Below are 27,062 nucleotides of genomic sequence, written 5' to 3' on the forward strand. Positions count from 1 at the left end.
TCTGAGGTGGGAGAACCAACTTCAGGACACTGGCCCACAAGACACCTCCCAGCCCCATGTAATATCAAATGGCGAAAATCTCCCAGAGATCTCCATCTCAACACCAAGACCCAGCTTCACTCAACGACCAGCAAGCTGCAGTGCTGGACACCCTATGCCCAACAACTAGCAAGACAGGACTACAGCCCCATCCATTAGCAGAGAGGCTGCCTAAAATCATCATAAGGCTACAGACACCCCAAAACATACCAGCAGACGTGGACCTGCCCACCAGAAAGACAAGATCCAGCCTCATCCACCACAACACAGGTACTAGCCCCCTCAACCAGGAAACCTACTCAAACCACTGAACCAACCTTAGCCACTGGGGGCAGACACCATTAACAACGGGAACTACGAACCTGCAGCCTGCAAAAAGGAGACCCCAAACACAGTAAGCAAAATGAAAAGACAGAAAAACACAAAGCAGATGAAGGAGCAAGGTAAAAACCAACCAGACCTAACAAATGAAGAGGAAATAGGCAGTCTACCTGAAAAAGAATTCAGAATGATGATACTAAAGATGATCCAAAATCTTGGAATAGAATAGAGAAAATGCAAGAAACATTTAACAAGGACCTAGAAGAAATAAAGAGGAAGCAAGCAATGATGAGCAACACAATAAATGAAATTAAGAATACTCTAGATGGGATCAATAGCAGAATAACTGAGGCAGAAGAACGGATAAGTGACCTGGAAGATAAAATAGTGGAAATAACTACTGCAGAGCAGAATAAAGAAAAAAGAATGAAGAGAACTGAGGAGAGTCTCAGAGACCTCTGGGACAACATTAAACACACCAACATTCAAATTATAGGGGTCCCAGAAGAAGAAGAGAAAAAGAAAGGGACTGAGAAAATACTTGAAGAGATTATAGTTGAAAACTTCCCTAATATGGGAAAGGAAATAGTTAATCAAGTCCAGAAAGCACATAGAGTCCCATACAGGATAAATCCAAGGAGAAACACACCAAGACACATATTAATCAAACTGTCAAAAATTAAATACAAAGAAAACATATTAAAAGCAGCAAGGGAAAAGCAACAAATAACACACAAGGGAATCCCCATAAGGTTAAGAGCTGATCTTTCAGCAGAAACTCTGCAAGCCAGAAGGGAGTGGCAGGACATATTTAAAGTGATGAAGGAGAAAAACCTACAACCAAGATTACTCTACCCAGCAAGGATCTCATTCAGATTTGATGGAGAAATTAAAACCTTTACAGACAAGCAAAAGCTGAAAGAGTTCAGCACCACCAACCAGCTTTACAACAAATTCTAAAGGAACTTCTCTAGGCAAGAAACACAAGAGAAGGAAAAGACCTACAAGAACAAACTCAAAACAGTGAAGTAAATGGTAATAGGAACATACATATCGATAATTACTGTAAATGTAAATGGATTAAATGCTCCCACCAAAAGACACAGACTGGCTGAATGGATACAAAAACAAGACCCATATATATGCTGTCTACAAGAGACCCACTTCAGACCTAGGGACACATACAGACTGAAAGCGAGGGGATGGAAAGATATTCCATGCAAATGGAAATCAGAAGAAAGCTGGGGTGGCAATTCTCATATCAGACAAAATAGACTTTAAAATAAAAACCATTACAAGAGACAAAGAAGGACACTACATAATGATCAAGGGATCGATCCATGAAGAAGATATAACAATTGTAAATATTTATGCACCCAACATAGAAGCACCTCAATACATAAGGCAAATACTAACAGCCACAAAAGGGGAAATCGACAGTAACACAATCATAGTAGGGGACTTTAACACCCCACTTTCACCAATGGACAGATCACCCAAAATGAAAATAAATAAGGAAACACAAGTTTTAAATGATACATTAAACAAGATGGACTTAATTGATATTTATAGGACATTCCATCCAAAAACAACAGAATACACATTTTTCTCAAGTGCTCATGGAACATTCTCCAGGATAGATCATCTTCTGGGTCAGAAATCTTGCCTTGGTAAGTTTAAGAAAATTGAAATCGTATCAAGTATCGTTTCCGACCACAACGCTATGAGACTAGATATCAACTACAGGAAAAGATCTGTAAAAAATACAAACACATGGAGACTAAACAATACACTACTAAATAACGAAGTGATCACTGAAAAAATCAAAGAGGAAATCAAAAAATATTTAGAAACAAATGACAATGGAGACACGACGATCCAAAACCTATGGGATGCAGGAAAAGCAGTTCTAAGAGGGAAGTTTATAGCAATACAATCCTACCTTAAGAAACAGGAAACATCTGGAATAAACAACCTAACTTTGCACCTAAAGCAATTAGAGAGGGCTTTCCTGGTGGCGCAGTGGTTGAGAGTCTGCCTGCCGATGCAGGGAACACAGGTTCGTGCCCCGGTCCGGGAAGATCCCATATGCCGCGGAGCAGCTAGGCCCGTGAACCATGGCAGCTGAGCCTGCGCGTCCGCAACGGGAGAGGCCACAACAGTGAGAGGTCCGCGTACCACACACACACAAAAAAGCACTTAGAGAAAGAACAAAAAACCCCCAAATTTAGCAGAAGGAAAGAAATCATAAAGATCAGATCAGAAATAAATGAAAAAGAAATGAAGGAAAGGATAGCAAAGATCAATAAAACTAAAAGCTGGTTCTTTGAGAAGATAAACAAAACTGATAAACCATTAGCCAGACTCATCAAGAAAAAAAGGGAGAAGACTCAAATCAATAGAATTAGAATGAAAAAGGAGAGGCAACAAAGGACACTGTAGAAATACAAAAGATCATGAGAGATTACTACAAGCAACTCTATGCCAATAAAACGGACAACCTGGAAGAAATGGACAAATTCTTGGAAATGCACAAGCTGCCGAAACTGAACCAGGAAGAAATAGAAAATATAAACAGACCAATCACAAGCACTGAAATTGAAACTGTGATTAAAAATCTTCCAGCAAACAAAAGCCCAGGATCAGATGGCTTCACAGGCGAATTCTATCAAACATTTAGAGAAGAGCTAACACCTATCCTTCTCAAACTCTTCCAAAAGATAGCAGAGGGAGGAACACTCCCAAACTCATTCTATGAGGCCACCATCACCCTGATACCAAAACCAAAGACGTCACAAAGAAAGAAAACTACAGGCCAATATCACTGATGAACATAGATGCAAAAATCCTCAACAAAATACTAGCAAACAGAATCCAACAGCACATTAAAAGGATCATACACCATGATCAAGTGGGGTTTATTCCAGGAATGCAAGGATTCTTCAATATACGCAAGTCAATCAACATGATACACCATATCAACAAACTGAAGGAGAAAAACCATATGATCATCTCAATAGATGCAGAGAAAGCTTTTGACAAAATGCAACACCATTTATGATAAAAAACCTGCAGAAAGTAGGCACAGAGGGAACTTTCTTCAACATAATAAAGGCCATATATGACAAACCCACAGCTAGCATTGTTCTCAATGGTGAAAAACTGAAACCATTTCCACTAAGATCAGGAACAAGAAAACGTTGCCCACTCTCACCACTCTTATTCAACATAGTTTTGGAAGTTCTAGCCACAGCAATCAGAGAAGAAAAGGAAATAAAAGGAATCAAAATCGGAAAAGAAGAAGTAAAGCTGTCACTGTTTGCAGATGACACGATACTACACACAGAGAATCCCAAAGATGCTACCAGAAAACTACTAGAGCTAATCAATGAGTTAGGTAAAGTAGCAGGATACAAAATTAATGCACAGAAATCTCTGGCATTCTTATACACTAATGATGAAAAATCTGAGAGTGAAATTAAGAAAACACTCCCATTTGCCACTGCAACAAAAAGAATAAAATATCTAGGAATAAACCTGCCTAAGGAGAAAAAAGACCTGTATGCAGAAAATTATAAGACACTGATGAAAGAAATTAAAGATGATACAAACAGATGGAGAAATATACTATGTTCTTGGATTGGAAGAATCAACATTGTGAAAATGACTCTACTACCCAAAGCAATCTACAGATTCAATGCAATCCCTATCAAACTACCACTGGCATTTTTTACAGAACTAGAACAAAAAATTTCACAATTTGTATGGAAACACAAAAGACCCCGTAAAGCCAAATCATTCTTGAGAACAAAATATGGAGCTGGAGGAATCAGGCTCCCTGACTTCAGACAGTATGGTACTGGCACAAGAACAGAAATATAGATCAATGGAACAGGACAGAAAGCCCAGAGATGAACCCACACACATATGGTCACCTTATCTTTGATAAAGGAGGCAAGAATATACAGTGGAGAAAAGACAGCCTTTTCAATAAATGGTGCTGGGAAAACTGGACTGGTACATGTAAAAGTATGAAATTAGAACACTCCCTAACACCATACACAAAAATAAACTCAAAATGGGTTAAAGACCTAAATGTAAGGCCAGACACTATCAAACTCTTAGAGGAAAACATAGGCAGAACACTCTATGACATAAATCACAGCAAGATCCTTTTTGACCCACCTCCTAGAGAAATGGAAATAAAAACAAAAATAAACAAATGGGACCTAATGAAGCTTAAAAGCTTTTGCACAGCAAAGGATACCATAAGCAAGACCAAAAGACAACCCTCAGAATGGGAGAAAATAATTGCAAATGATGTAACTAACAAAGGATTAATCTCCAAAACTTACAAGCAGCTCATGCAGCTCAATATAAAAAAAGCAAACAACCCAATCCAAAAATGGGCAGAAGACCTAAATAGACATTTCTCCAAAGAAGATATACAGATTGACAACAAACATGTGAAAGAATGCTCAACATCACTAATTATTAGAGAAATGAAAATCAAAACTACAATGAGGTTATCACCTCACACTAGTCAGAATGGCCATTATCAAAAAATCCACAAACCATAAATGCTGGAGAGGGTGTGGAGAAAAGGGAACCCTCTTGCACCATTGGTGGGAATGTAAATTGATACAGCCACTATGGAGAACAGTACGGAGGTTCCTTAAAAAACTAAAAATAGAACTACCATATGACCCAGCAATGCCACTACTGGGCATATACCCTGAGAAAACCATAATTCAAAAAGAGTTATGTACCACAATGTTCATTGCAGCTCTATTTACAATAGCCAGGACATGGAAGCAACCTAAGTGTCCATCAACAGATGAATGGATAAAGAAGATGTGGCACATATATACAATGGAATATTACTCAGCCATAAAAAGGAATGAAACTGAGTTATTTGTAGTGAGGTGGATGGACCTGGAGTCTGTCATACAGAGTGAAGTAAGTCAGAAGGAGAAAAACAAATACCGTATGCTAACACATATACATGGAATCTAAGAAAAAAATAGTGTCATGAAGAGACTAGGGGTAGGACGGGAATAAAACACAGACCTACTAGAGCATGGACTTGAGGATATGCGGAGGGGAAGGGTAAGCTGTGACGAAGTGAGAGACTGGCCAGGATATATATACACTACCAAACGTAGGGTGGATAGCTAGTGGAAAGCAGCCTCATGGCACAGGGAGATCAGCTAGGTTGTTTGTGACCACCTAGGGGGTGGGATAGGGAGGGTGGGATAGCGAGGGAGACGCAAGAGGGAAGAGATATGGGGACATATGTATATGTATAACTGATTCACTTTGTTGTAAAGCAGAAACTAACACACCTTGTAAAGCAACTATACCCCAATAAAGATGTTTTTAAAAAAAGCATTCAATAAATGTTAGGGTTAAAAAATAAAAAGATAACCTATTGGAAAACCACCCTAAAATCACAATCATCATAATCCCAAACTTATCCAAAGACACGGGACTCATCCTTGGTCACCTCCCCACATACAAGCATCGCACTCCTCTGATTTTCTCTCTTGTTCTATCTCCAATCTCCCCCGTCTTCTCCAACCTTACTCGGGGCCTCCTCATCTCTCATCGGAATTCCTGCAATGATATTCTACCAGGTTTTGTGCTCTCCGCCACTCACTGCCACTCCAAACCCATCCTCCACAATGAGAGAATGATTAATCTGTTGAAATAGTCCAACCAAATAATTCTTTGCTTAAAGCCTCTTCAGTTTTTCTCCAGGGATAACAGTATCAAGACCCATGCCACGTGACTTCTGGAGCTCATCCATACTCGGCTTCTCAGATTATTTGCTTTCCTAGCTGGCCTCTCTGCCCCTGCATCTTCTACTGCCCTTTCCCTGTCTACTGGATCATTCCATCAGGATCAAACACTTCCTGCTATCATCTTAAAAACAACAAAGAGCCTCAGGGCACAAAATCCCTTCAGATAGAACCATATTTCTCACCCCCTTTAACAGTCAAGGTTCCAGACTTTCCTACATGTGCTGTGTCTACTCCATTAGTTCTCATTTACTCCTGGGTGGCTCTCATATATAGTACTCCACCAAAACGGCTCTTGATAAGGTCATCATTTTGTAAAATCCAAAGGACTCTTCTTGATTGTCATGTTAATAGATCTCTCAGTGGTGTTTAACACACTTGACAACTCTCCTCTTCTTAAAGCAGGCTCTTCCCTTAGATTCCATGGTCCTATATGCTCCAAGGTTTTCTCTTAATCCTCTAGCCACATTCCACAGTCTTTCTCTTTTACTTGACCCCTAGATGTGTTTTTCAGGGCTTAGTCCTAGGCCTTCTTTTCTTCTCATTGCATGGTCTCTCTTGATGGCCTCATCCATTCTAATAGCTTCAAACACCATCTATATCTGGGGACTTCCAGTGTGTATCTCCAGCATAGACTTCTCTTTCAAACACCAGATCTAACTTGATCCAACTGCTTGACTGTCACACCCACATGGACATCTCAAAGGCAACTCTAGTTCAATACACCCAAATCATACTTTTGATGTTAAAAATTTTTTTTTGCTTAATTTTTCACCATGTCAGCAAATAGTGCCACCAAATATCTAATTGTTACATTCAGAACCAGGGATCTATCCTCAGTATCCCTTTTCCTCATTACCCTACATCCAAACCAGCACTATGTTCTAATCCAGTACCAGGTTCTCTCTCCAAACCATTTCTTGAGTCATTCGTTTCTCTCCATAATACTGTTACTACTCTAGCCTGAGCTACCAATATGCTTGGTCTGAACAACATCTGAGAAGACACCCTGAGTTTTCTCTTGCCCCTCTAATCCCATTTTCAAACGTACCCTGGGCAATATACACTTTAAAAATACAGAGTATTGAATAACATCAAACCTAAGAGTTTATTTTATATACCATCAAAAGAGAAAGAAAAAAGGCTCTGCAAATTCAAGTATTTCATACTGCTTATTTTTAAACAAATCACATCAACTGGAAGAAGCATCCCAATATTAAAGTGTGAAAAAAATATGCATCTTATGATGAAATGATGAAATATAGTATAACACTGTCCTGCTTAAAATTTATCAGTCTATTTCAATTATTCTTAGAATGATATTCAAACCCTTAATGTCTCCTGTGAGGCTTTGTACATTCCATCCCCAACTCTCCAGTCCATCCCTCACTGTGTCTCCCTCCCTCTAAGCACTAGGCATTGGTCTTTTTCACCTCCCTGAATGCACCTAGTGCTTTCCTACCTCAGCACCTTTGCCCTTCCTACAACTCCACCTGGGAACGCTCCACACCACCTCACTCTTCCATAGGGAACTCACTCCTCAAGGCTCAGCTCAAATGCCATTTCTTAAGAGACCCTTCAGGTGAAATAAATGAGCTTTCCCTCCTCTTTCTTCTCATTGACTCTGTTCTTCCCCTTGCAGCAGCATAATGATCTGTGGTCATATGCTTTTTGAAACGTTTAGTTGTGTATTTACTGCTTGTGCCCTGCAAGTGCACTTCCTAGAAGGCAGAGATCATGTCTGTTTTGCTAATCACTATATGTCCATAGCCTTGAACAAAGTCTGGTACATAATAGGTGTGTAATGGCAACATTAAACATAATACTGTTGAATACAAAAGCAAGCAAGCCTTCCATAATCCAGCCTTTGCCTACCTCTTTAGCTATATCTTATGTATCACTTTTTCCCCCATCACACATGTTCAACTTAAACTAATTACTATGTCCCAAAATCCATGCCATATTTCATGTCTCCAAATCTTTGCTAGTGGCATCTATTATGCCAGGACATCCTCCCCCAATCCCTTCCTCACAGATCTCAGGTCATATTTTTCACCTAGATAATGTTCCTCGGCCCTCCAAGCTCTTCTAGTCTCAGCTGGAGCTTCTTAGAAGGTTTTTTGACCCAACCTTGTGTTGAAAATGTGTCTGCTCACACAGGCTCTTCCTGACCCTCACTAAACACTTATGAAGATCTTAGAACGATGGTACATCACATCATCACCAAAACACAAGGCTGAGCACTCACAGCCACAGCATGGGAGGAAGAACTACTGAAGCAATGGAGCTGAGCTAGAAAAACAGCTGGTAACCTAGCCATTTCCCATTCCATCTGAAAGCAACAGTCAAATTAAAGTTGTGCTGCAGACAGTTTAAAAAGTAGAATTTATAATGTAGGAACATGTATTTGAAAATTTCAAATTCCAATTTAAAACGTTCTTCTAGAATGAAGAGAAAAGGACAAACTGATGGTCAAGAAAACATTCATTTTTATATCCCAGATGTATGAGAGTTAAATATTAAAAAAAAAAACTCACAAAGATAAAATACTATAAGAAATATAAATATACAATTGTTCACAACAGAACAGGGAAAATGGCCAAGTATAAAGCAATGAAAGAAATAACAGCACTATAAAATTAAAAGGCAAGTTAAAGAATGGGGAAAGCATTTGTAAAATATTGATCAGTGATTATTATCCTTAGTACACATAAATCTGTTAGAAAAACTTTACCTCAGGTAGGTAAGAAAAATATCTCACAGAAGAAAGGAGATAAATATAAAAGAAGTTAACCTAATATAAAATGCAAATTAAATATTTTCTTCTTATAAAATTAACAGAGAAAAATATGAACATGAGTTTCTTTTAGGAGAAAATGTTAGGAGGTCTAGGAGGTCTAGACTAGGAGGTCTCATTGGGTTCTGGTGGAAGCAGAAACTGGTACAACATTTCTGGAAAGCAAGGAGCTCACATACGTTGTTAAGACCCATAAAGCTGCTAATATCCTTTGAGCTTGTAATTAAATGTCTTAGAATCTACTCTAGGGACATGATCATTGATGAAAAGAAATGTTTATACACAAGTTTCTTCATAAAACATTTTTAACGGCAACAACAACACAGGACAGAGTCTATCTCCATAATTAGGAGCATATCTTTAAAAATGTATGGTACAATCATAATACTAAGCGAAAAAGTAAAGATAAAAGCATATGATCTTATTAAAACACTTAAATACTGAAAACTAAAAAAAGAAATAGACCAAATAGCAACTGGTTGGTTGATGATTTTTTTTTTCTCACTTCTTAACATTTTCTAAGTTTTTCAGATTGAGGACATATTACTTTTTTTTTTTTTTTTTCTTCAGTACACAGGCCTCTTACGTTGCAGAGCACAGGCTCCAGACGCGCAGGCTCAGTGGCCATGGCTCACGGGCCTAGCCGCTCCGCGGCATGTGGGATCTTCCTGGACCAGGGCACGAATCCGTGTCCCCTGCATTGGCAGGCGGACTCTCAACCACTGCGCCACCAGGGAAGCCCTATATTACTCTTAAAATCAGAAAAATTATTTGTTTTCAGTCAACTATTTGAAGATATGAAAGTAAAAAATTATTCTACTTGAGTATATACCTAAGTATATTCTGCACTCTAACAGCAATGAATAAAACTGTACAAAAGTAGAATAGACATTCATAAATATTCTAAAATATAATGAAAAACTTGTAACATTTAAATAATTCTTCAAATTGACAATTAAAAAGCTGAATGTTTTACTTTAAAATAAACTGTTTTGCTTGAAATTATTTTTAAAAATTACTGAAGAGAAATGCTGCTGATAATTATTAAGTTAGGAAATATTTTAAGTTAGGACACCATAGCAATTTTCAACAATTACAGCTGCAATTGAAAACAATAAAGCAAACCAAAAAAATCCAAACAAAAAAACTTTAAGCGATTTTTAATCTAACCAAGATTTTTTTTTTTTTTTTTCATACAAAGCTGTATTTGTTTAGTTTCAAAAACTCTGGAGATCCTGCCCAAAAGTACAATCTTCTGAATGTGAATTCAGAGATTCTGTTGAATGAAAAATAAACACTTTGAACCTAATCCCTTCCTCAAACACAAATAGTACATTGCCAGTTGTAAATGTTTCTATCTGAAGATTGACTTTTCTACTGCTTACAGATAAGTATTGTATACAATTTCACTTTTTATTATGTGAAAATAGAATTTAGACCAAAACATTTTAGATCTCAAACTTAACTTTTGGTGCATTTTATTTTCCTTTCATTCACTACTCAGTTGAAAAATCATAGGAAAACATTCTTTCCAAAATATATATAAGAGGGGCTTCCCTGGTGGCGCAGTGGTTGAGAATCCGCCTGCCGATGCAGGAGAAACGGGTTCGTGCCCTGGTCCGGGAAGATCCCACATGCCGCGGAGCAACTAAGCCCGTGAGCCATGGCCGCTAGGCCTGCACATCTGGAGCCTGTGCTCCGCAACGGGAGAGGCCACAACAGTGAGAGGCACGCATACCGCAAAAAAAAAAAAAAAAAAAAAAACCCCACAAAATATATATAAGAAAACAAGTTAGGGGTGATATAATAAAAAATACTCTAAAAGGTGGGGCTGGGGAAGAAAGGAAAAGGAACAAAGAGATGAGACAAATGGAAAAGAGAATTAGGTACAGATTTGAACCTCTCAAATACCGGTAATTAAATGTATACAAACTAAATTCTCCAATTAAAAGACAAAGATTGTCAACGTGAATTAGAAAAGAACTAATATATCCTTTTTACAAGAGAAGGAACGTTCAATATAAGAACACAGAAAGACAGGAAAAGATAAGTTGTGCAACAGCAAAAGAAAGCGTAAACAAGATGAAAAGACAACCCTCAGAATGGGAGAAAATATTTGCAAATGACGCAACTAACAAAGGATTAATCTCCAAAACTTACAAGCAGCTCATGCAGCTCAATATAAAAAAAGCAAACAACCCAATCCAAAAATGGGCAGAAGACCTAAATAGACATTTCTCCAAAGAAGATATACAGATTGACAACAAACATGTGAAAGAATGCTCAACATCACTAATTATTAGAGAAATGAAAATCAAAACTACAATGAGGTTATCACCTCACACCAGTCAGAATGGCCATTATCAAAAAATCCACAAACCATAAATGCTGGAGAGGGTGTGGAGAAAAGGGAACCCTCTTGCACCATTGGTGGGAATGTAAATTGATATAGCCACTATGGAGAACAGTATGGAGGTTCCTTAAAAAACTAATAATAGAACTACCATATGACCCAGCAATGCCACTACTGGGCATATACCCTGAGAAAACCATAATTCAAAAAGAGTCATGTACCACAATGTTCATTGCAGCTCTATTTACAATAGCCAGGACATGGAAGCAACCTAAGTGTCCATCAACAGATGAATGGATAAAGAAGATGTGGCACATATATACAATAGAATATTACTCAGCCATAAAAAGGAACAAAACTGAGTTATTTGTAGTGAGGTGGATGGACCTAGAGACTGTCCTACAGAGTGAAGTAAGTCAGAAAGAGAAAAAGAAATACCATATGCTAACAAATATATATGGAATCTAAAAAAAAAAAAAAAAGGTTATGAAGAACCTAGGGGCAGGACGGGAATAAAGACGCAGACCTACTAGAGAATGGACTTGAGGACATGGGGAGGGGGAAGGGTAAGCTGGGACAAAATGAGAGAGTGGCATGGATGTATATACACTACCAAATGTAAAATAGATAGCTAGTGGGAAGCAACCGCATGGCACAGGGAGATCAGCTCAGTGCTTTGTGACCACCTAGAGGGGTGGGATAGGGAGGATGGGAGGGAGGGAGACACAAGAGGGAGAGATATGGGGATATATGTATATGTATAACTGATTCACTTTGTTGTAAAGCAGAAACTAACACACCATTGTAAAGTAATTATACTCCAGTAAAGATGTTTAAAAAAAAAGATAAATTGTGCAAAATTTAACTGAAAGCATATGTAGCTATATGAAAGATAAAGTAGATTTAAAGGTAAGATGCACTGATAGAGACAAATAGTGACATTTCAAAGGGATGAAAGGTTCAATCCACCAGGAAGATACAAAAATTCTATATTTAATTCCAGTGTCAGAAAATATATAAAACAAAATCTATAAAACTAAAATTAGAAACATAAATCTCAATAATGGAGATTATAAAAATACTCCCTCAGTAAATTATGTAATAATCAGGCACAAAAACAATAGGGATATAGATGATATGAACAACACAATTTACAAACTGATCCCAATTAATATACACAGGTCCAAACGCAGAATACACATTGCTTTCAAGTACACAAGGGATAGTTACTAAAAGTGACCATATTCTGAGCCACAACAAACTTTAAGGATTGAAGTCATTGAAAGTATGTTTAGCTGACTAGAGATAGAAATTAATAACAAAAAGCTAAGTAAAAATCTCTAAATTTCTAGATATTAAACAAAACAACTCTAAATAATTCATTGGTCAAAGAAAAAAGACAATGGACTTGAAATATTTTTATCTGAATAACAAAAAACCATCAGAACTTGTGAATGCAGTAAAGCCATTCTTAGTCAAAAATACATATATTAGAAAAGTCTGAAATCTAATTATCCAAGGATCAATCGCAAGAAGTTAGAATTAAGGACAAATTAAACACCAAGAAAGTATGAAGAAAAAGTATAAAAGCAGAAATTAATATAATCACAAACAAAGAAAACTTAACAAAAGAAAGTTGTTTCTTTGCAAAGACCAATATCCCCTAGGAAGACTAAGTGAGAGCAAAACAGAGAAAGCATAAATTACTAAAATAAAAAATGGAAGGCATTACTACACATTCTACTGACATTAAGAAGAGATAAGAAGATGCTATTATGAACAACTCTGTGCCAATGCACTGGAAATTTTACCTAAAGCGTATAGATTCCTTGAAAAACAAAAGTTACCAAAACTGACGTGAAAAGTCAAAAAACAATGTTACTTTACCTTTTAAGTACATCTTAACTACAGTTTAAAAACTTTCATAACACACACACCTCCAAAATAAAACAAAACCAAAAATTCCAGGCACAAATGACTTTACCTGTAAATTCTTCAAGGAATCCGAGGAAAAAGTAACACCAATGTAACACATACTTTTTTCAGAAAAAACGAAGGAAGGGATACTTTCAACTTATTTTATGAAACCAGAACCACCATGACTCCACAACTTCACCAGGGCATTAAGAGGAAGGAAAATTTACATGAACACGGATGTAGATATTCTAAAAAAATGTTATCAGTTTGCCTCTAGGGACATGTAAGAAGGCTAATACATCATGACTAATGGGTTTATTGTAGGAATGCAAGGGTATTTTCACTAAAAGAAAATAATATGGCTGGAATGCACATGTGATGGTGACCACTAGAGCTACCATCTTGGACCATGATATGGAAACCACATGTCAAGGAGAGCAGAATAAAACAGATAGCGTCTGGTTTCCAGCGCTGTACACTTGCATTCTGAACCCTCGATTACTTGTGCTTGAACAGCTACATAGAGAGAAACAAACTTTCATCTTGTTTAAACAAATCAGTCCATGCAATTCACATTAACAGAATAAAGGAGAAAATAATTTTTTAATAGACACAGAAAAAGCATCTATTACAATTCAAAACCATTCATAATAAAGACTTAGCAAATCATAAATAGAAAATAATTTCCTTATCTGATAAAGAGTACATATTAAAAACAAAAACAAAACTATGGCAAACACCATACTTAAATATTAAATGCTTTCCCTGCTGAGATAGGAATGAGACAAAGAAGCTAGCTGTCACAACCTCTATGTAGTAGAAGTCCTAGAAAGACTAAGATAAGAAAAGTGTAATTATCAAAAGAAAATAAGTAAATACTTTTTCATCTACAACATAATGGTTTATGTACAAAATCCAAAAGAATATGCAGATAAACTACTAGAAATAACAAGTAAATTTAGTAAGGTAATAGATACAAGGTCAATGTACAAAAATCAAATGTAGCTCTATGCACTAGTAACAAACAATTATAAGGGTAAAAAAAAACCACTTTAAGTACCATTCAGTACAGTACAAAAATATTAAAAATCTAGGCATAAGTCTAAAAATGTTCTGTAAGACCTACACAAAAAAGCTGCAACGAAACACCAAGATAAATGAAAGAAAACCTACACAAATTGAGGGATATGTTTTATTTATGGATTGGAAAACTCAATATTATAAAATGTGAAATCTTCCCAAATTGACCTATTGAGTCAATGCAATTCCAAACAGAATCCCAGCAGAGTTTTTTTTGGTGAAAATTGATAAGCTGATTATAAAACTTATATAGAAACGAAAAGGGCCAAGAATAGGTCTGACAATCTCAGTGAACAACAAAATATAACAATTTAGAATTTGCAGCACCATGTATTTAAATTGATTATAAAGCCACTGTAATCAAGAGAGTATGCTATTGGAGCAAGGGTAGATAAGTAAACCTATGGATAGAATGAGGAAGAAATAGACCCATATATATTTGACCACATGCTTCATAACAGAGTTACCAGTGCAGATCAGTGGGAAAAGGCTGCTCTTCTCAAACAGCCATGACCCAAATGGACATAGGAAAAAAGTATTGAGTTGGCCAAAAAGTTCATTCGGGTTTTTTTCCCCAGAAGATGGCGCCATAACCCAAACGAACTTTTTGGCCAACCCAATAAACCTTGACCTCTATTTCGCACCATATGCAAAAATCAATTTCATGGAAAGGACAGATTCCAAACGTAAAATATAAAATAAAGCTTTCAGAAGAAAATATAAAAGGTATCATAATGACTTCAGGGTTTGCAAAGATTATGGACACAATAAGTACTGATCTCAAATGAAATAATTAAAACACTGGACTTCATTAAAATTAAGAACTTGGGTTCAACTGAAGTTACCATGGAGAGAATTGTTGTGTAGGGTACCTCCTTTTGAAGAGGTTTCTTATACAGAAGTAGACAAATGAAACAATTCTGAAAGAGCCAATATAAAGGTATGAAAAGTTGTTGCACATCAGTCCTCACAAGGGAAATGCAAATTGACACCACAGTGAGATACCACTACTCAGCATGGCTAACCTTTAAAAGGACTGACAATTCCAACTGTTGACAAGATGTGGCACTGGAAGTCTCACACTTAACTGGTGGCAGTATAAATTGGTAGTCTGAAAAACTGGCTGTATTTATGAGAATGAGACATACATATGTTCTATGACCTATAAATTACACTACCAGGTAATATCCAACAGAAATTGGTGATTACATCCACCAAAAGGTATGTTCAAGATTACTAAGGCTTTATTTACAACAGTCCCAAACCTGAAGAAATCCAAATGGCCATCAACAGTAGAATGGATACATAATTGTAGTATATTCATACAATGAAATACTGTACGGCACTGAAGATGAAGTACTGCTACATATAACACAGGTGAAGTTTATAGGCATAATACTGAATGAAATAAGCCAGACACAAATGAGTACATACTACGTAATTCCACTGATACAATGCTCAAAAACAGGCAAAAGAAAGCCATGGTAATGAAGACAAAATAGTGGTTACTGCTGTGTGTGGGTATTGGGCAGGGAGGTAATAATCAGGAAGAAGCTTGAGAGAGCATTCAAGGGGCTCATTACCAAGTGTGCTCACTCTGTAAAAGTTTATCAAAAGTACCCTTATGACTGATGCACTTTTCTTTATATATTGTAAGCAATTTTAAAAATTTACTTAAAAAAAAAAAAGCCAGTCCACACTGCTATATTTCCTGGTTAAAGACCATCTTACACATTCAAAAGCTCCTTCTGTCTCCCATTCTCCTTAGTAAGAGATATATACTTATTAGACTAAAATATTAAGGGACTCTGAGCAGCAATCCTGGTCACCACTCCCTACCTGTCCATTGTAAGCCATTCAAATACTCTGACACTTAAATGTCTTCATATGCAAATGAAGTCAAGGTATTTTTCTGTTTTTGCTTTCTCTTAAGTAGGAATACAGGTGAAAATAAGAGAACCAATGTAACACAATACATCTTTTCTTACAATTTTACCATTTCTATGTGACCCACTGCAAGTCAAGGGAATCATTTGAATACTGTCCAGACTATGCTATTATTTTGTGTCTCGTAGAAGGTGATGGAGAATTACTATGGAATGAATTTTAAAATCATTTTCTTAGAATTATAACAGCATTGCTGTATGTTCACAACAGACTGGAATCCTAATGTTCCAGGATATAGGGGTTTAGGAGTCATGAATATTTAAACAGACACATGTGATGTGTGCAAAGGGAGGTCATATTTGACTATTAAGCATTAATGATGATTGATCTGGATCAGTACAGCCCCCCAGGCCCTTACTGGCAACACTACCTCCCATGTGCATCTGAACTGCTGCGAGTGGGTTCCTAGTTCTCCTCTCTTTCTCCACCCCACATGCCCTTTCATAAGTTTAAAATTAATACAGCTAGTAAATGTTCTTCTACATGAGAGTAAAATATAAAATTAATGAGTTTTTAAATTTTGTGGGTTTTTTTTAAGACCCCAAAAAGTCCTAAGAATTTTTCAAGTATTTAACTTATGTCCCTTCTCATTTCCATTTGGCTTTTGAAGACAAGGAAGTGGAATAAATGTATAGAAGATTATCTCCATTATTCAAAATAAGGCCAAGGATGAAAATCCTCATGAATGAAATAATTTTAGGTCAACGGCTTCAAAAAAAACTTCAGAAGAGCGTTTTGGCTTTCACATTTCAAACCGTATTAACAAGCTCATGCAGTGAAAAACTAAGAAAATGGGGAAAGTGGTCTGTCTCACTTCTCCTCAGGTTCTGTAGCTCGAAAGGGCATCTGTGTCATTAAACAGCTCTGAAAGCCTGCAGTTTGCACTGGGTACAGATCTTTCCCCTCAGAAAACGGAGACACAGGTGGAGGGGAGAGGTGCTGCCTGGGAAGCCACTGCAAGCACCAGATGTTTGTTCAATCACGATAGAACCTCGGTATTATCGGTGAAAATCCAAAACTGAGTATCTGTGACATTTAAAGGAAAAACTCTGAGTTAAGTTGAAAAGGTAGTATATTTTTAATGAGACACCAAACACTTTTTCTTTTCACAAAAGCAACACTTGTAAACACAATAACTCATCTATGCTTCTTTCGAGAGAAAGAGAATCAAAGTGATTTCTGAACTTAAACAGCCATTTTCTTCCTATTTCTTCCCACGATGGACTGAAAAAATGTTATAGAAAAACTGGGAAACTGGGCTTCCCTGGTGGCACAGTGGTTGGGAGTCCGCCTGCCGATGCAGGGGACACGGGTTCGTGCCCCGGTCCGGGAAGATCCCACATGCTGCGGAGCGGCTGGGCCCGTGAGCCATGGCCGCTGAGCCTGTGCGTCCGGAGCCTGTGCTCCGCAACCGGAGAGGCCACAACAGTGAGAGGCCCGCGTACCGCAAAAAAAAACACACCAAACAACAACAAAAAAAAACCTGGGAATGAGAAGAATTTGAATTTGCCACAGAAAAAAACATTTCTAAAAATTTAAAGAGAAGAAACTGGAAGAAAGCTTTTAAAAAACACTTTTCTACTCCCAAAGGTAAAGAATAATCCTCATTTACCGTCATATAATGGAATATCACAAAAAGTGGCCTATTTGAATAAATTCTCCATTTTGAATAAATTCCATGCCATTAAGAAAAAGTTCTTTAGATACTCGTGGAAAATATCCTGAACTCCAATTGCATGTTTCTCCTGCCACAATTACTTGAAAAAGATCCTACGTGTGTTTTTACATTGTATCAGTTTTTAAAACGCACTCTTTTGTCTTTATCAGTTCAATTTATAACCATTTGGATTATCTCTGCATTCATTTAATGGTTTTACATTTTAACACCTGAGCTTTTCTAAAAAATATCTCATTCTAACTTCAGAGTCATGCTGTACATTTTCCCTTCTCATATAGTGTCTCTTACACTAAGAGGGGCTGCCAGTGAGACTGGGAGAAAACCCGAAGCACAGGCCAAATGCATCAAACCCCAGATTCATCTTTTTTTTTTTTTTTTTTTTTTTTTTAGATTCATCTTTTTGACACTTGAGCCCCAGAGGCAATATAAGATCAGCCAAAAAAATTCGCATTTTTTCACTATTGTAATTTTTCTCTTTCTATATTCAAATAGGAGGCCAAGAAAGATTAGTTATGAAACCACAGAGGATAGACAGTGTACCTCTAGAAATAACGGTGTCAATACTTAAATGCAAATAAGCATTAGCATGAGCGATCAGTTTACTGGCAAATTGACACGTCAAACACTTAAAAACTTGAAAAACCTGAGGTGAATGGGGAAAGTTAGTCACATGTAACGCTTAGGGAACACAACGGATGAGGAATTTAAAGCAAATTATGTATAAATGAGTTACTGTACCATATTCTACAGGACTTTAATAAAATTGGGGGTTTAAAAATGGAAAAAATATAGTAACTTGTTTATATCCAGACCTGGACATAGAACTACCAGACAAATTAATTCACAAACAATACAACTGCGTGTTGTATATTTTCTAAGCACAGATCATATAAAAATAAATAGATGTTAAATGTCCCCTTCCTTTTAGGTGCCCACATATTAAGGGAAACAAACAGCAATAACTAGAGTGCCCATGTAAGAAGTGCTAAAATACTAACAATAATTCACATTCATCGAGCATGTTCTAGGGGCCAGGCTGCATTCTAAGTTGATACTTGCCAACACATATCGACATACTTACCTCTCCCAACAAACTCCACATAGGTGCTGTATTTTATCCTCATCATGCAGTGGGGAACTGAGGCATGTGAGCATCTTACTTAACTCACTCAAGTCCACACAGCTTGGAAGTGCTGGAGCAAGAGTTCAAGCCCATGTATACTCAGACTCCACAGCCTAACTTCTTAACAACTGCTGCACCAAATTACTAAGCAGGGTGTGCTTTAGGGAATTAAATCCTCAAAAAACATAAGGGAAGGCTTTGCAGAAGTGCACAACACACTCAATTATGTCTGTTTCCTGACAGTCCAGGATGAGTTACAGACAGTTCATCATTCGTTCACAAAGTATTTATTGGGCCCTAACTAATGGCACAAAGTAGTGAACAAAACAGATGAAGATTCCTGTCTTATCAGCCTTAGAGTCTAGTAGGGGGGTCAGACAATAAACAATAGATAAGACACAGAAGGAGAGTAAAGTAGTTAAAAAAAAACAGGGAACGGGAATGTTGGGGGTGAGTGAAGGTGAGAAAGGGTGGTTAGAAAAGGGCTTACTGACAGATGAATGGGTAAAGAAGATGTGGTACATATATACAATGGACTACTACTCAGCCAAAAAAAAACCAAAATAATGCCATTTGCACCAACATGGATGCAACTGGAGATTACCATACTAAGTGATGTAAGTCAGAAAGAGAAAGACAAGTACCTCATGATATCACTTATATGTGGAATAAAAAATATGACACAAATGAACCTTTCTATGAAAGAGAAATAGAATCAGGGACATAGAGAATAGACTGGTGGTTGCCTAGGGGGAGGAGGGTGGGAAAGGGACGGGTTGGGAGTTTGGGATTAGCAGATACAAACTATTATATATAGAATGGATAAACAACAAGGTCCTACTATATAGCGCAGGGAACTATATTCAGTATCCTGTGATAAACCATAATGGAAAAGAAGATGAAAAGGAATGTATATATATGTATAACTGAATCACTTTGCTGTACAGCAATAATTAACACAACACTGTAAGTCAATACTTAAAAAAAAGAGAAAAAAAGGGCTTATTGAGAAAGTGACATTAAATAAAGACCTATAGTAGATGAGAGGTGACAATCTCTGCATTTCTTATTAGTATAATAAATTTCTTATAGTAAGCTGCTCACTGCAGCCAAAAGCATACCAATTAGTATTTAACCTACCTATAGGTTTGTCGTGAAGATTAAAAGAGAAAATGGGTACAACACGCTTAGCATAGTGCCTGGCTCCTAACAAGAACTCAATGAATGCTGGCTTTTACTATTACTGCTGTTGTTTTAATACAGTCATGAAATCAGACATGTGAAGTATCTCCAGTCCACTCACACTGTCCAAGACAACCATATCATATTCTCTGTGAGATGCCTAAAAAGTAACTGATTCTGGAATGAATATATTAAGCATTACAATGTAGGTCTAAAGTATAAAAATATTATTCACAACAACCTTCCGTGATCTCTCAAGAACTTGGGTTGTTGATGACATCAAAAGACTGGTCAAAGTAGATGCAGGAAGCTGTCGGTGCCCCAGATGTGAGCTGGGGGAGGGGGGGCCGCAGTAGGAAGTGAGGGGCAGCCGCCTATTCACAGACTTCCCTTTCTGGCAGTTTCATGTCTATTTTTTTGGCTGCAAGGAAAAGTGTTTACTTCTCCTATGAACAGATGATTTTCCATAGCTCTGGGGTTTTAAAAGGTCAACAGCAATAAAAAGCTTAGGAAGAGCTCTTGAATTTTTTTTTTTTGCTACCATTATGAATTTCTTTATAAAAATGTTCATATACGGAGGACAATCAAACAATGCATGGAAAATATGTATTCCAGGTCCAAAAGCAGATTATTCCAGCAAGATTTCCTCAGCTCTCTCCCTAATGATTTGATCATGCATTTCATTCACTTCTGCAGAAGTACATTCACAGGAGGAGTGAGTGTGAAGAACAGTAGCTCTTATAGCAAGAGGTCACTTCCCTTCCTTACCTGGAATGTCGTCTGATCCTTTTTTACACAAGGGAGAGAAAGGATCCTGTTGTTAAGCTGAATTCCCTGTCTAGAAAAGCAACACTCCGGCTGTGTCCTCTTACTGGGCTTTTCAGTTTCCAACTCTAAAAGTACTAAAAAAAAAAAAACCTAAAAATCTTTGCGCCAAGCAGCCAGATGTAATATATTATTGTGTCAGGGTACTTCGATGTCCTACTTGGCTAAGTCATTTTCAAAAATATTTTCTCTTCGGTGATAGACATAAAGCTCTATCTCCATGCCACAAAACCACCAACTGCCTTGCAGTGCTGTCAACAATGGTTTTATACTTTCTTTCTACACTGTTCCTAGAAAATGTACCTCAAAGTCTGAAAACAAAACCACACTAGCTCCCAGTTCGTTTTTATTTCTTTGATTTGGCAAAGGTTGCCTTTACTGTATTTTCTGGTTCCCAGCGAACACAAAATTGGCCTAAGAGTTTGGACCCAACTTCTTTTTTTTTTTTTTTTTTTTTCCTGTAGTACGCGGGCCTCTCACTGTTGTGGCCTTTCCCGTTGCGGAGCACAGGCTCCGGACGCGCAGGCTCAGCGGCCATGGCTCACGGGCCCAGCCGCTCAGCGGCATGTGGGATCTTCCCGGACGGGGGCACGAACCCTCGTCCCCTGCATCGGCAGGCGGATTCTCAACCACTGCGCCACCAGGGAAGCCCTGGACCCAACTTCTTTTAATCTTTCTGATATCACTGTTCTCAGTCAACTTCAAGAAACCAGCCATCCTTACCACTTGCATTTGTTGTGTTTTCCCTTCCAAATGAATGAGTGAGCAGGAAGTGTTTCATGGTAAATATCTAAATAGGTTACAGGATTAGAGCCTTTACAGCTGTTCAACAATAGGACTTGGTTCTTTGAGTGCTTTGGGATTCAGAGTTCAGCCTAGATGTTCTAAGAAGTCCCCTTCCAATCCTATAGTTCTCAATTTTTAAATCAATAGGAGAGTTGTTTTGAATATGAGAGAAGTTCCTGATCACATACTCCATCTGGGAGTATTATTTTGAAAAGTGAGAAATAAACAACAAAATTCAGGGGAGAAAAAGATAGCAGTCGAATATAGACTTGAACTTAAAGGTTTTGATTTTTTGGTTTTTTTCTGATGAAAAACAGGTAATGCCAGGAATGCCTGATTTTTAAAAACAGACTTTAAAGAGCAGTTTCAGGTTCACAGTAAAATTTCACAGAAAGTTTCCATATTCCCCTTGTTTTCCCAAAACACTCCCCTAGCGTCACCCACTGTCAACATCCCCCACCAGAGGGGGTCCATTTGTTACAACTGATGAACCTACACTGACACATCATGATCACCCAAAGCCAATAATTCACATTAGGGTTTGCTCTTGGTGTTGTACTCTGCTTTTTTTATTCCCCTGTCTGGACAACAGAACTCATGTTGGTAATTGGAAAAAGGCCTTTAGCAGATGATCTCATGTCCTCTTGTCTATTTATTGACAGGCTATTATCACTTAGCCAGGAGATGATCAGTTTGAAAAAGAAAGGCACTTAAATATGGCTTTATCTGTTACCCAGACACAATTTAGTATTACTTTCATTAACCTACATTACAGAGGCAGAACAGCCCACTGTGACTACCCTAGTCTGTATTGTACCAGCTTCCATTCTTCACTCTAGCCCTCAGAACCCCATTATTCCGCTCTTTTTCACGGGGTTTATCACTGTCTAGCATATTACGTAGTTTGCTTATTAGTTTATTGCCTCCAAGAAACTGGGGATCTTTTTTTGTTCACTGACACAGCCTCAGTTCCTAGAAGAGTGGCCAGTACAGAGCACACACGTAATAAATATTTGTCAAATGGATGAATGAATGAGGCTTCTTTCTAAAGGACAGGGCTTTAGGGAGTGATTTTGGTCATGGTTTGGAGGCCTAATTAGCCATGACTAAGCAGGTTCCGTAAGTCACCAACGCTCCCTCTGTGTTGCCGGGCTGCTCCGAGGTCCCTGCTAGACCAGTGTGCCCGGTCTATTATGTGAACAGACTAGAAAGCACAGTGGGGTCTAGAGATGCCCCATGTCCCCAAATCTACTTGTCATACAAGGTCTCAGTCAACCTGGACACCCAACTGGGAGAGCACAGCCATTCCTGGCCAAGAGCAGCCTGCCCAGAGACACGTGAATGGAGTCATGTCAAGTCAGAGACCAGGAGGCATTTCCCTATGGGAGTCAGGGGACAGACATGGTGACACTGAGGATACAGTCACAAGTTTCCCCATTCTTCTTCCCACTCACTCACATTCTGCTGATAATGAAGAAACCAAACCCTGAGTCAGCTTATAAACGGGATGGTACATATTTTTCCTATGAATTAAAACGCTGCAATTTAAAACGTGGGGAAAAATAAAGGAGCCAAAGCATTGTAACTTTTTACAACAAATCGGTAAGATGAATTGAAATATAAAACAGTGAGCTGAATGAAAGAGGAAAAAATTTCCTTTGTTTTCCTACACGAGACGAAAGCTCTGGCTAGAGGGTGCAAAGGAGGTGGCAGGAAAAGATGAACTGCAGTTATGAGAAGAAAAGAAAGAATTACCGAGAACTACCGAGGTGGAAGTAAATCAGAAAGGTCCTGCTTCCCTGCGCTTTCCTGACATCCACATGTAGGACTTGGGGAAAAAAACCCTGTGCATTATCAATTATATATGGCATGCCATACCCTGCACTTATTTATATCCATAAAGTATCACCATGTTATATTATTTAAATACAACAACGCAATTTTCTATATGTACTATTTACTTATCGTTCCCCGAATCCCTTCCTAGAATGTAGGCTCCATGTGAACAAGAACAGTGTGTGTCTTGCCCTCGGAACAGTAATGGTGCCTGGCACAAGACGGGCACTCTGTCACTGCTGAGAGAATGAATAAATAAATAAATAGCTGCTCACCCATCACTTCCTTCCCACTCCGCTCAAACTTCAAATGACACTGTTGTTCTTCTTTATCTCACGTGGGAAAAACAAGATGTTTCTCCATCCTCTCCCACATACGTGCTCCCAGAGCAGCACATACATAAGGGAAAGGAAGGAGCCAGTGGTGCTGTTTGTATCTCCAAAGAATCGGCCATGCTACTTGATACCTGAGACAGTTCATGTTGACAGAGTACACCTCTTCGTCGGGGTTCGATAACTGTGCAGAGATGCTGACAACTCTCCAAGTCATAGGAAATCAGGGAAGGGCCCTCCTTCCCTCAGCTGGGTGGGATTCCTTCAGCCCTGCTTAAAGCAGGGTATGCCAGCCCTCACATGTCCACGTGGCTTCAAACGCTTTAATTAGAAGTTTGGAAGTAAGCTGGTGGATGGGCATGGAAAAAGGGTGCCAGCCACTTCTCAATGTTAATTCAAGTCCTATGCACATCACCTCCATAGCTAAATCCCCATCACACGGACTAGCTTCGTCCCACACCATTGCCAAAGGTAGAATCAGGACACACTGCTACTGTCACAAGTTTCAGACTAAGTCCAACAACAGAAAATTTGGACCAGTTTAATATATTGGATTAAGACCACAAAAAATGAAAATCTTGCGAAGCTTATTCTAAAAAGAGATTAATATGCCTAATAATTAGGGAGCTTTCTAGTTATACTGCCATATATCAGCACAATATTCTAAATTATCTACTTTTTTTTTTTTTTTACTTTTGTTAAAACTGTCCGGATTCTGGAGTAAAAAATATGGAACAATTGTCAAAGACAGTATAGTAAAGTACAGTAATTTACAAAGCACTGGAAGTTTTCTAAAAACACATTTTAAAATTCAAATCTCTGCCAAGTAAATGACTAACAAAATTAGAACTGCAACTAAATTAGAGTGATTATGTAACTCTGAGGTTGCAGAAATCAGGATTTTGAAAGATACAGAATTAAAGAAAAATGATAAAGTACAAAAGAAAAAATAAATGTGAATATGCTTATATTGGTATATTCTTCTGGAGCAATGGCTTTGACTGGTGAGCACTTGAGGTGACTTACATTTTTTCTGAATATAGTTTTTGCATGGCACAGCTATTTGCAGTTGTAACTGGGACCATTTTTCAGTAAAGGAAGCCCTTACTATCCATGTTTTAGAGCTAGCTGAAGAAGCAAACCCACACCTTTCTAGAAGGCAGGGAAATGTGCATTCTGCAAATTCGTTTCATCAGTGACTCAGATGGGCTAGCTCCCTATTTCCTCCACCAGGGAATACTGTGATCCCCCCAGAATGTGTGCATTCACGCCCTGTCTTTCTTAAGAGCTCTAAATATAAAATTAATTAAAACTCAAATCACTGAAACATGCAGTAAACCTCTCATGGCCATCTTTATGATGTTTTTCTCCATTTCCCCACTTTTGATCACTTTCAAACCCCTCAGAATCTGCTTGTTTAAACCCCACCCTGCACTATCTCTCTTTCACTTGAAACCAAATCTGGTATCAATGTTTTGTCTGCTCAGCAAGAGAGCAATTTCAACAATCTCCTGCTTTTTATAAGATCAGTATATTCTTCCCAATATAATAATTAGTTTCAGATGAACCTGGTTGCCGTTCCTCGGCTTGATTCCACTGTGGTATGGGTAAGGAGAGCACACACTTCCTGCTGCACTATTTTTTAGAGCAAAGCATTTGGATCCTATCATAGGCCCAGAACAAAACCTTCATACTTCTTTAAAACATAGCTGGGTTTTGATAACCTAGATTCACAAAGGGATGGATTAAAATTATGATTATAGGAATCTTCTTGGTTTACTTTTATAAAGGTTCAGATGAATTATTCTTCAACTTATCAAACTATAATAAGTCATCAAGATATAAATCTTATGAATATAACCAGTGCTGTACCCCTGCAAACATACAGAGGTTGCCAATGGGAAGCCCACAGTGTTATCTTAACATCTTACAAGTTAATTAGCTTTTAGGACATAATAAATACTGATAGACAAGAAAATATACTGGCTTAGAGCTAAGGATATTAGAGGAATAACTCTGGAAAATCTCTGCTGACAGTGGTGCAGAGAAAAAAAATCAAGCAAGGCATTTTTATAAACAGAATGATTCAGATGGTCTACATGAAGCATAATCAAAACTGGCAGTGTCTCGAGTTACATCAGGATGTTGCCCCCGTTTTCCTTTAGGTCTCCCATGTGCACCTAAAATCATCACCTTCCACACATTTTGACTTGTTAATTCAGTACCAGTAGTGGAATCACCTGTGAGTATTTTCACCATCATAATGACCGGTTATCCTCTTTGTAAATCCCAGCCACCCTGAGCTGTGATTTTGGGTAGGGGTCACCCTACCTGGTGCATACATGTTCTAAGGCCTTAAATCATGAGTGGCTTTCAGTGTCTCAGAGCCTTTGCCTATTAAAATAGAGAGTGATCTCCTCTCTGCTTTATCATGCAATAATTATGTGATGTCTTATGGTTTGTCTTACCTTCACATGTATGTCCATCTGCAGAGATTGAGAAACCCTGCTCGCAGACGCAGTGAAAAGAACCATCTGTGTTTAGACACTCTCCATGAGGAGCACAGAGTCCGGGCTGTTCACATTCATTAATATCTGGAATCGAGAAGAGTTCCACATACTTGAAAAAAATCTGTTTTGTTTTCTTATGATACCAGACATACAGGAAGAAAAATCTATTACAAAATGGTCAGACACTTATCTGGTGGCACAACTATACAGTTTGTACACACACCAGACCACAAGACAAGTTGGACTGTCAGCAGAGAGAAACTACTTAGGTTGAATCACAGGAACTAGCCAATGTTCAAACCATTTTCAACCAAGAAAAAAAAGCAGTTTCATAGTTTCAACCCAAAGGTACCCTTTTTTTAAAAGACACATTGGAGGCTTGAGGGTCTACAATCAAATAAATCCTCTGTGAAATATTCTTCAGTGTGAATACTGTGCTCTCCTTTGTCCTCTCCCGCCACCATGCAAACAACTCTCCCGTGGCCTGTACGTCTCCCCATGTCCATGCCTATCCGTCCCTGGGACGTGAACTTCT

The 27,062-nt window shown here is 38.0% G+C and overlaps 1 protein-coding gene across 17 annotated transcripts in view; it reads right to left on the reverse strand.

Annotated features, from left to right (window-relative positions):
- LTBP1 (latent transforming growth factor beta binding protein 1) overlaps window positions 1–27,062 on the reverse strand; it is a 432,121-nt gene that overhangs the window by 60,913 nt on the left and 344,146 nt on the right. For all 17 annotated transcript variants that reach the window (XM_067007826.1, XM_067007825.1, XM_067007830.1 and 14 more), the window contains one exon: window positions 26,486–26,611. In XM_067007826.1, coding sequence (XP_066863927.1) covers window positions 26,486–26,611 — 126 coding nt within the window. The remainder of the gene's footprint in view (window positions 1–26,485; window positions 26,612–27,062) is intronic.

This window comes from Kogia breviceps, chromosome 11 (assembly GCF_026419965.1).
Source record: "Kogia breviceps isolate mKogBre1 chromosome 11, mKogBre1 haplotype 1, whole genome shotgun sequence".
NCBI lineage: Eukaryota > Metazoa > Chordata > Mammalia > Artiodactyla > Physeteridae > Kogia > Kogia breviceps.